At 32.7% G+C, this 11,848-nt stretch overlaps 1 protein-coding gene across 1 annotated transcript; it reads left to right on the top strand.

Moving 5' to 3' along the window:
• Window positions 1-2,157: 2,157 nt before the first annotated feature.
• Window positions 2,158-4,104, top strand: LOC145807284 (L10-interacting MYB domain-containing protein-like). The gene is made up of 2 exons (XM_082905246.1): window positions 2,158-3,342; window positions 3,475-4,104. Exons 1-2 carry the CDS (start codon window positions 2,872-2,874, stop codon window positions 4,102-4,104), a joined length of 1,101 nt encoding a protein of 366 aa, XP_082761372.1. The 5' UTR covers window positions 2,158-2,871.
• Window positions 4,105-11,848: the final 7,744 nt, after the last annotated feature.

Raw genomic sequence — 11,848 nt, 5'->3', positions numbered from 1 at the left:
TAATAGTCCGTTGTTTGGTATGGATTTTTTGGTCCGGATTAATAATCCCTCCGGACTATTAATCCGAAATTCACTGGCTTATTTTATCCCTAGGGGGGGCCTGGGACAGAATCTATGGGATAATGTATCCCATGGAATTGGCTAGCTTTATTACATCTTTGACCCTCTCATCTTTCTCTTAGCTTGTCCAAATTCAAAATTTTACTCTGTATGAAAGTAAAACTTTACTCTGTATGAAAGTAAAATTTTACTCTGTATAAAAGTAAAATTTTACATTCTGAAACTAAAAGTAAAATTTTACTCTGTATGAAAGTAAAATTTTACTCTGAATGAGAGTAAAATTTTACATTCTAAAACTAAAAGTAAAATTTTACTCTGTATGAAAGTAAAATTTTACTCTGAATAAGAGTAAAATATTACACTCTGAAACTAAAAGTAAAATTTTACATTCTGAAACTAAAAGTAAAATTTTACTCTGTATGAAAGTAAAATTTTACTCTGTATGAAAGTAAAATTTTACATTCTGAAACTAAAAGTAAAATTTTACTCTGTATGAAAGTAAAATTTTACTCTAAATAAGAGTAAAATATTACACTCTGAAACTAAAAGTAAAATTTTACTCTGTATGAAAGTAAAATTTTACTCTGTATGAAAGTAAAATTTTACATTCTGAAACTAAAAGTAAAATTTTACTCTGTATGAAAGTAAAATTTTACTCTGTATGAAAGTAAAATGTTACACTCTGAAACTAAAAGTAAAATTTTACTCTGTATAAAAGTAAAATTTTAGATTTAATATTCTTATTATTTAGTAAATAATTCAAAAGGGCAAAATAGTCTTTTGAACATTTATCCTTCTCCATAATATCCCAAACAAACATGGGATTCAATAGAATAGTTCAATCCAGACCTCTAATCCCATGACTAAACAAGCATAGAATACAAATTTAGTCCGACCAAATAGTCCAGGGACAATGTATCCCAGGACTAACAGTCCGATGGATTACAATCCCTCCTTATCCAGTCCGTCCAAACAAACGCACCCTTATAGTACAAATATATTACAAAAACTGGGTTTATTATGCAATATATTTAAAATATATCTGAAATATATCTGAAATATATATTACAAACTTAGATTGCAAAAGGAAAGAGTGTCAAAATTTAGGTACACATATATGACACAATTTAATTATGAAAAACTATATTATTAAACATATATGACAAAATTTAATTATTAAAAAACAGTGTACAAATATATTCAAAAATAATTTTAAAATATCATATAAAATATATATAAAATATATTACAAAATAGTACTATATTCAAAAATATTTTGTAACAATCATATAAAATATATTTAAAATATATTACAAAATAGATTTATTAATTTCAATTAATTTTTTTAGTCAATACGAATTGCTCAATTCTCATTTCTGCACAATATATTAATTACATAAAAAAATATTTCAAACTAAATTTAGAAAGGAAGGTAGATATATATTATCCATATATATTAACAACAAATTACAAAATATATAAAAATTTTAGTACAAATATATTACAAAAACTGGGTTTATTAAGCAATATATTTCAAATATATCTGAAATATATCTGAAATATATATTACAAACTTAGATTGCAAAAGGAAAGAGTGTCAAAATTTAGGTACACATATATGACACAATTTAATTATGAAAAACTATATTATTAAACATATATGACAAAATTTAATTATAAAAAAACTGTGTACAAATATATTCAAAAATATTTTTAAAATATCATATAAAATATAGTTATTGTAAAATAGTACTATATTCAAAAATATTTTGTAACAATCATATAAAATATATTTAAAATATATTACAAAATAGATTTATTAATTTCAATTTTTTTTTTACTCAATATGAATTGCTCAATTCTCATTTCTGCACAATATATTAATTACACAAAAAAATATTTTCAACCTAAATTTGGGAAGGAAGGTAGATATAAAAAATAAATTTCAAAATAGATTACCAATATACCTAAATTCATGATGCACAATACTTTTACAAACAACGTAGTTAGTTCATGGAATAAAATATAAACTTGCGTTAATCTTTGTATGTGTTCATGTTGGTTCATGTAAATTTAATTGCAATTTAAAGCGTACCATGGCGTCGTTCACCTCTACTGCAACTTCCAGTACATGGCCACGACGAATGTGTGCCTGTGGACATGGCCCCTGTATTGTTAAGATTTCCAGGTCCACCAAAAATCCAGGGCGTCCCTACTTTGTCTGTCCCCGCCCTGTGGTGAGTGACCCAATCTTTACCGATCATAACTGTATGAACATGACCAACCGTTGAAACTAATAGTTCCATAATTTCCACTCATCAGCCCTGTGTCAGTTGGATTGGTTGGTGTGAAGAACCAAGGCGAGAGAACCAAGGCTATGCGTCTCCCGGAGATGAAATTGCCATGCAATTGCGGGCTGATGTCATAGACATTCAACAATCCTTGCGTGTCCTTAAGACCATTGTGTATGTGCTCTGCATTGTGGTTGTCATTTTGTTGTGCCGTATGTAAGCACCGGTACCATGTTTGGGGGTATGTACAAAGACGTTAGTATGTTGTCAGGATGTTGTTACTATGTACGAAGACGTTAGTATGTTGTCAGTATGTTGTTAGTATGTAGTTAGTACGTTCGTAGTATGTTTGTCGTATGTTCTCGCATATGGGAGCCGTAATACTAACTATCATATTTTTTGTGGCCACTACTAACTTCCATGGAACCTGTTTACGTACGTTAGTAATTTCCAATGGGTATATGCAAATTTAACTTTAGCATCATATATGTCTGTTTGTTGTTAATAATGTGTCATGGCTTATGCGTGTGTATGTAACAACCAAATTTGTGATGGTAATCTTTTGTAACCGTACATTAGTAATGGCTTCCACACGTACTTCGCCGCGTAACCACTCGAAAAGCAAAGGCATTGTCAGTGACAAGTCAAGCAGCCTTGAAGAGACACAAAATCAGTTAAGCCACAAGGCCTCATGGGACAGTAACTCAGTCCGAGTTTTCCTCCAGTTGATCGCAAATGAGATTAGTAAAGGAAATCGCCCATTCTTAGTCCTCAGCCAGGCAGGGTACAAATCGTTGTCAAGGAAATTTGAGAGAAAAACTGGAAAAAAACATGGACTAAAACAGTTGAAGAATAAGTACATGAGCTTGAAAAAAGAGTGGCAGGCATGGACAAAGTTGATGGATTCAAGTAAGGGAGTGTCTGGGATAGGCTTTGACTATGACACCGGTTTGTTTCAGGCACCTGACGAGTGGTGGGACAAGATGGAATCAGTAAGTACATGTACAAACAAGTTTCATATCTGTCATTTACAAGTACATTTTTTAGTTCTTCATTTAACTGCAATACAAATTATTTATATGAAATATAACGTCTGCCTCTTTTATACATCTACATTTCTGCAGATCAACAAGGTGTGTGCGAAGTTCAGGAAAAAAACTTTGGAACACCGTGACTTGATGGAGACGGTTTTCATGGGGGCATCAGCTACTGGGAAGCACCATTGGACCCCGGGAGAGATCCTCCCTGAAGCTGATGAGGCCTCATCTGATTCAGTGCGTAGTTTGGGAGCGCAGCCATTTGCTGATCCGATACCCGCAGGAGTACAGGACGTGGATTCCGATTCTTTACTCGAGCATGTTTCGATTGAAAAGCCAAAAAGGAGAAAGACGCCATCAACAAGTGTTTCAAAGTCGAAGAAGGCAACAAGTGGTGCGTCCGTTATTGCGGAAAGCATGGACAGAATGATAGATGTGGTTCGTTCGAAGAATCAGCAGGTCACGGTTAGGCACCTCACAGGCAACGAATCGCTGTACACTATTTCCGAGTGCATGCATAAGCTGAGCAGTATTCCATCCATGATTGGAACGCCGTTATTCCACTTCGCCTCCACACTTATGGAAAACGCCGATTACCGGGAGATCATGATGTGCCAGCCTGATGACGACCACATCATTGGATGGCTTACACAGAAACAGCTCCAGTGTACTGCGTCGGCGCCTTTTGCAAACCTGTTTGGGGGTCGCCGGATGTGATGTAGTGGTGTTACGAGTGTTTAAGATACATCTCCTTGTCTTCCTTTTTAAAATGTTGACTTATGGTATTGTTGGCAATGTACTAAAACAGGATGGTGCTGTGTGAATGTTTTCATTATGTCGTTTTTGTTTTTTTCTTCCTAGCTACGGGCAGCAACAGGTTTTAGCTAAGTGTATGGGTTGACGGACCGGAAGCATGGTTGTGCTTCGTTTTTGGGAAATGAATGGGATGTTTGTGTTTTAATATTTTGTGTGCCTACGTTTGAGACAGGGAATTACATTTTACTTGCACGCTTGTGAATGCCTATATGTCTGAAGTTCATTTGTTAGTGTAGTTTGCTGGCTACTTTTGTGGTTGTTACCACCATGACCCCCGTGTAAAGCATAAGTTGAACATATTGATTTTTTGTACAATTCATATGAGCATGCGTTCCAAATGACATTTGTGACGGCATTGCTTTGATTAAAAACTTTCTCGGAATTTTTTAATTGCAAACTTCAATATAATTTAAGTCAATGATTCACGTGCCAACTGAATGAAAGGCTCCCACTTTTGTAGGTTTCGCATAAACGAAGACGCGATGAATTCCTGGGATGGAAGCAACCATGATGACATAACGGAAATGCTTAATCAAATGGCGGTCCAGGTGCAACAAGAACAGAATTGCACATTTGTACAAGCATGTCAGTGGGCGACAGAATGGTACGAGAAACACATGAATAAAACGCCGTGTCGCACTTCTATACTAACCGGGAATGCATGGATATGCAAACTATATGCGGGGCATATGGGTCGATTTGAGGAAAATGTTTGCATGCCGAAGGAAGTTTTTGCCGCATTGTGTGAGACATTAGTAAATGATTTTGGGTTACAAGTCCCGCAACGTCCACATGGCTTAGCTGTTGAAAAAAGCGTTGCGATGTTTATGCATGTGTTGAAAGGGAAACAAAATCGGGAAATCCAAGAACGGTTCCAACATTCCGGGGAGACTGTGTCGAGGCACGTGCATAACGTATTAACTTCCATAAAAGAGTTCACTGTTGTTCATTGCCGGCCCACATACAGTCAGCATCGTATACATCCGTACGTGCGGTCTAGACGGAAATACCTACCGTTCAAGGTACTTCTAGACGGAAATACCTGATTGACATATAAATCAAGAAAAGATATTTTGTTATTGTTATTAACTGCACTTGACGCTTGGCAAGAATGAAACACTTGTTATTAATTTACGCGACAAAACAATTTGTCCATGTTTGCAGGACTGCATTGGCGCAATAGACGGAACACATGTCAGTGCATGGGTTACGGGGCCAGATGCGGCAACATATTTCGGTAGGAAATACTGTCACACGCAAAATATAATGGCCGCTGTCGATTTTGACATGTGTTTCATATTCATTTCTTGCGGATGGGAAGGAAGTATGCATGATAGTCGCATATTCAACGAGATACTAACAAATGACAATGTCCCCTTCCCACATCCTGACGAAGGTAACACATGGTCATGTTATTAGGTTTGTTAACAAATACTTTTTTCCTGACAAAGCGTTATATGAAAATGACGCAGAATGTTCGTTTTGGTGTCATACATTGTCGTCATATCTGCAGGCAAATATTATCTTGTCGATTCTGGCTATGCAAACCGGATTGGTTACTTAGCACCATTCAAAGGCCACCGTTACCACCAACAAGAATTCCGGCGTATTGAACGGAACGCGATGACAAACACGCCAAGGGAATTATTTAACAAAGTGCACTCGTCATTACGCAGTGTGGTGGAACGCACTTTCGGTACCTGAAAAAATCGATGGGGGTTTATTCGAGACATGCCTCGGTATGACTTTGCAAATGTGCAAGTTCAGTTAGTAGGTGCGTCAATGGCATTACATAATTATATACGGCGAAACACAGGTAACCCAACAACTGTTCAGCCAATCTGTGACGAGGAAGAGGCTATGACAATAGTAACTGCCATACCAGAAGTTGAACATGACGAGGATGGTTTAATGGTTGGAGATGAGGACCCCCATATGGCATTGGTCTGCCTTCACATACGTGACAAATTATGTTACATGCGTAATAACGGAATGTTAGGAAATATATAGTAGTCGAAATAATTTTCGTATGGTTGTCCCGTAATGACACACATGGAACAGACTGTATTCAAATATATTATCATGTACAATATGTATGAGTTGCCACGGGAATGTAACCCCTTCCAGTTGCTGACGTGCCTAACTTTAAAAAACAACAATCCATACGAATTTTGCTTTTGGAAAAACAAAAAAAGGTGAAACAAATAAAAACAAATGAAAAAGAAAACTAATACACAAATTGTCATGTGCGACGTAAATTACAAATAAATGAAACACATAAATATATTAACAAAAAGTTATTGTATACCAATTAAAAAAAACAAGACATAGTTAAAAATAAAAATCCAAGACAAAAAAAAACATAGTTAAAAAAAAACATAGTTATAGTAAAAAACAAAAAAATACAAAAGACAAAAACATAAATTCCCAAATAAAAATCGAAAAATTTAAGCAGAAAACCCCAAATCCAAACCCAAAATGCGAAAACGTAACAGGATCAAAAATTAAGCATAATATGAAACCCCAACATAAAAAAATTAAAATAAAAAAGAAGAACCAAAATATGCCAAATCCAAAAATAAATAAATAAATAAATTTAAACAAAAATCCAAAATTGAAAAAAAAATAAAACCCAAAAAAAAAACAAAAAAAAATTTTTCCCAACAAAAAGCCAAAATTGTCAAAAAAAAAAAAAAAAAAAAAAAAAAAAACCCCGAAAATATGCCAAATCCAAACCCAAATAAAAAAATAAAAAAAAAATGGAAAAGGGCAATTTCGTCATTTAACAAGATGACACCTCACCAAAAAGCCAAAAAGTCAAAAAGCCCTTCCCAAACCAGACTTTTTAGCCCCAGGCTAAAATAGCCAAAAAAGCCAAAAAACTAAAAAGCCAACCCACTTCCCAAACGGAGGCTTAATGCTTTATATCCTTCTTAACTTGAACTTTTCAACAATTATCTCTAAAATCTTAGAGTTTTTTCTTGTGATTGTCTCTAAAAATTGAAAACAACTCTCTTCTAACTTTTAAATAATCATTTTTTTAATTTATCTAAATTATTTTGTTCTAATAAATTATACTAAATAATCTAACACAAATCCTCACAATAAAATAAATTATAAACTTATATCATCTGCACCAAAGGCCCAATCTGGCATTATAGCGTTTCTTATGATATATCCCTTCCCTTCAAGTACAATGCTGCTGGCACCAATTAAATGCTTTAACCTTTTCATATGTGCTGCTCTTTTTTCCTTTTTCTTTTTTAAGTATCATTTGTATGAAAACTTATAAAATACATTTAATAACAACAAAATTTATAACCTAAATTTGAGAAGCATGCAATGTTCAAACCCGGGGGGTGGTTTGGCAACAATTACAAGTAACTTATTTATTTATTTATTATAAGTTATCACATTATTTCTTTATTTTTATATATATTTTTTCATAAAAAATTAAAAAATCGCTGAATAAGCAAACCCAAACCACTTCCTTGGAGATCACATAGGACTAAAAGATTTACCCCTTAGTGTTGGACTTTAACCTTAATCCCAATTCTCTCTTTTAAATAATTTTTCACTCTACTTGTTTTAATAGAAAACTTTTTTGGAAAAAAAAAATTGTAAAAATATTTTTTATATTTGGTTGTGGTAGCATCAGTGGTAGAGGTGGTGGGGAGATGGTAGTTATGGAATTATGGAAGTGGTTGTGGTTAGGGATTGCAATGGGTAAGATATGGGTTGGGCTCCCCTTACCCCACCTTCAACCTTGACTCTGACCCTAACCCCAACCCCGAACCTTAAGCTACCCGATTCGATACGCAATATAATAAGAAATTTAATAGTAAAATTAAAACTCAATAATTATATTCACCAAAAAAAAAAAAAAAAAAAACTCAATAGTTATAACTATAAAATGATATTTATAATTAAAACTATATAACATTGTACATATATTAAACTCAATAATTAAGCTGTATTATATGTATATATATATATAACATAATAAAAATTTAATAATACATTGTACATATTATGTATATATATATTTTACAAAAACTCAACAATATATTATGCACATATTATATATAACACTATTATTTATTTATTACTATATATGCGGGTCAGGCCAGGCAAGTAAAAAAATATTATCCCAAATTCTAACCCAATTAGATTGTTTAAATATTTTTCGAAATCTGACCATACCCTATTTAACCACCCCCAAACTCATCCCATTAGGATCGAAGAGAGTTAGAGACCCGACAAGTAAGGGTATTTTGCCATTGCTAGTGGTGGTAGTGGTAATGGTAATGGTAGGATTGCAGAGGTGGTGACGATAAAGTAGTGGTTGGATGGTAGAAGTGGTGGTGAGTTGGTAGATGTGGTGGTGGTGGTGATGGTGGGGTGGTGGTAATGTGGTGAAGGCAATGCCGGCCCTAGGCATGGGCCAACAAGGCCATGGCCTAAGACTCCTCAAAATATACTCAAAAAATGGTCCCCTTCTATTAGGTTTAGTGTAATATATTAGGTATGTTTTAAGTTTAAAAAAATAAAAAAAAAATTAAAGAAAACCCAAACTAATTTAAAATAAATTGACCCATTAAAAAATTGAAAGGCCCATTCAAAAAAATTAACATTGTTATCCATTGAAAATAGACCCAAAAAAGGGTCCTCCTATTATAGTTTATTGTAATATATTAGGTATATTTTAAATATATAAAAAAAATTAAGGAAGACCCAAACTAACTTAAAATAAATTGACCCATTAAAAAATTGAAAGGCCCATTTAAAATAATTAATATTGTTATCCATTGAAAATGATTTTGCAAAAAAACTAGATTATGCAAGTATGATTGATTTATTTGCTTCTAAAAATGCAAGAAGAGCGAGAATCAAGCGACACTTATTAATTATTGTAATGTAATACTAAGTATTTTTTGTGATTTTGACACAAATTTTTTGTCTTTTATCTTCATTTTTTTCATTCAATGAAAAAAAAATATGAAGGGTCCCAAAAATTTATTAATTGATTATTGGCTTTGGGTTCCGAAAATCTCAGAGCCGAGCCTGGGTGAAAGTGGTAGTGATGATGGTAATCTTGTGATATTAGTAAAAATTCTGCAATATGTTTTTTACATTTCAAATGTAAAATATGTTTTGCTCAAATAAATTTATTTTTCGTTAATTGTGAAAAATATTTTTCTTGTTGACATTCGTTTTCTCACCAAAAAAATATAGATAATATTTTTTTAAAATAAAATTTCACTAAACAAATGAAACGTTGGTATTATATTATAATGGACACAGACACGGCCATTTCAATGCATTCGGAATATGATGCTTTTAGAATTTTAAATATGGCAAAAAATTATAATAAATATTTTTTATGTAATACTTTTTAATTGTTAATTTTTATTCACAACAACACTAACTTAATGTAAAAAATAATATTCAAATGTCATAATCATCTAAATTTAATAAATAATACATCATTCATAAAAATTACATAAATCTCCACTATATTGTCTAAGAAATAAATTTTTTCTTTTTAAAAAAAAAAAAAACAATTCTGAAAGCACAAATATTTTATAGAATCAATGCAAAGGTAAGCACATAATAGGCACACTATAAAGATAAAAGGAACGGTCAATTTTTTCAAGAAAATGTTTTGTAGCTCGAAAGTTCCTTCCCCCGAATCTCTCGACTGCCCAAAACGACATCGTTTTGGGCAGTTTATTTTTTTATTATTATTTTTTTTTCTAAAACAGAAGGAGAGAGAGGGAGAAACAGAGGAGAGGAGAGAGGGAGAAAGAGAGAGGAGGAGAGGAGAGAAGGGAAACAGAGAGAGAGATGGCGGGTGCGACAGTGAGTGTGGCGATGGCGGTGCGAGCGACAGTGGATGCCGATCGCAGATCGCAGATCGTCGCTCGTGGCAGCTCGTCGGCCGATCGCAGCTCGTCGGCCGATCGTCTCCGCCCTGCCTCTGCCTCCGCCTCCGCCCGGTTGATATTGCCCCCTCCAGTCCTTCTTCTTCTTCTTCTTCTTCCTTCTCTTCTTCTTCCTTCTTCTTCTTCTTCTCTTGATTTTTGGTTGATTCGGGGGATTCGGGGGCTCCAAATTCGAGCTCCCTAGCACGGCTCTTTTTTCAAGTACTAGTGATCTAATATTTTATCTTATGAAGTGAGTTAAAAACAAAAATTTTCAAGAATGAGAGCTTTTTTTTTTTTTTTTGGAGATATATTTTAGTTGATTTTAGCTGACATACTAAAAGTGACTTAATGAATAAAATGTCGCTGTGTCAGGAAAGGTCATATGTATCTTAAAATTAAAAAAGAAAATGACATAATTTTATATTTTTTGATTTATTATTAAAAAAAATCATAACCAAACACCACATGAGGCATAATTAAAAATTTCATAAATCTTAACTAAAGAAAAAAATTAATTATAACTAAATAAAAAAATGACAAAACTAAAAATACAGATGATACACTCCTTTCAAAGTATGTATAGCATAATTTCCCTGTTGTGTCAAGTAAATGACTCTGTTTGGTGTGTCCTATATAGGTTGCTTATGATTTTTATAATTTTGGAAGTTCCTACAAAATATTTTATGCAAAACTTTACAAGCTAAAGAATAACTTAAATAAATTTAACAAAAATTGATTATTGAAAAACTAAAGAATAAGTTCTTTTAAATTTTTTTTTTTTCTCCCTTGAATTGAATACATTTTTAATCCCTAAATTAAAAGTTTTGTGTAATTTTAATCCCTAGTGTATAACTTGTGTTAATTTAGTTCCCAATATAGAAAATATTTTTTAATTTGATCTCGTAACTTAACTCCGTCAATAGACAGTTAAAAATGAGAGTTATATGTAATTTTGGACACTAAATGACACATATTACACATTTTGTGATTAAAAGTGTAATGCTTTTTAGTGAATTCCCATATTTATTATTTTCCTTAATTTTAATGATGTTTTGAGAGATCAAGTTAAAACATTTTTTTTATCAGATATTTTTTATGCATTAATACAATTTAAAATATTGAATATCAAAAGAAAAATGTTATATGTATCGATTAATATACACACTAGTGTGCTAACTGATGATGTGGCATCATTTGTATGGTTTTGGGTATTTGTAACTTGTATAATAAATGCAGTCAATAATAATATCATAACATTAGTTAGTATACTAATGTATACACTAATTGGTCTATGTAGCACCACCGATATCAAAATGATACAAATAATATATACTTTTGAGAATTAAAAGGTAATTAATGGGCTATTTTAGGCTTTTTTGGCAAGTTGATTTTCAGGCTTTTTTGGCTATTTTAGCCACAAAAAACAAAATAGGCTATTTTAGTCATAACAAACAAAACATCACATCTAACCATAATTATTACATTCTTCTCTCACAAAAAAAGTCAAAAAAGTCAAAAAGTCAAAAAGCCCTTCCCAAACCAAGCTTTTTAGCCCAGGCTAAAATAGTCAAAAAAAATCAAAAAACTAAAAAGCCAACCCACTTCCCTAAGTGGGTTCGGAGTCTCCCAAATGAATTTTTAGTGGACATATATAGTAGCAGTTACAGTGTAGTTATGGGAGGCTTGCCCTTGATCAGAAAAAGAAAAAGACACAGTGT

The sequence above is a fragment of the Camellia sinensis genome, chromosome 14 (assembly GCF_055761805.1).
Source record: "Camellia sinensis isolate YWXY chromosome 14, ASM5576180v1, whole genome shotgun sequence".
In the NCBI taxonomy this organism is placed as follows: domain Eukaryota; kingdom Viridiplantae; phylum Streptophyta; class Magnoliopsida; order Ericales; family Theaceae; genus Camellia; species Camellia sinensis.
Note: the sequence above shows the minus strand (reverse complement) of the source record. Positions and strands in the feature narration are given on the sequence as shown.

Bases quoted from the DNA above. Each gene is read 5' to 3' on its own strand.
- LOC145807284 (XM_082905246.1), top strand. From the start codon at position 2,872: ATGCGTGTGTATGTAACAACCAAATTTGTGATGGTAATCTTTTGTAAC. The intron at 3,343-3,474 runs GTAAGTACATGT...ACATTTCTGCAG, and splicing joins GGTGGGACAAGATGGAATCA to ATCAACAAGGTGTGTGCGAA.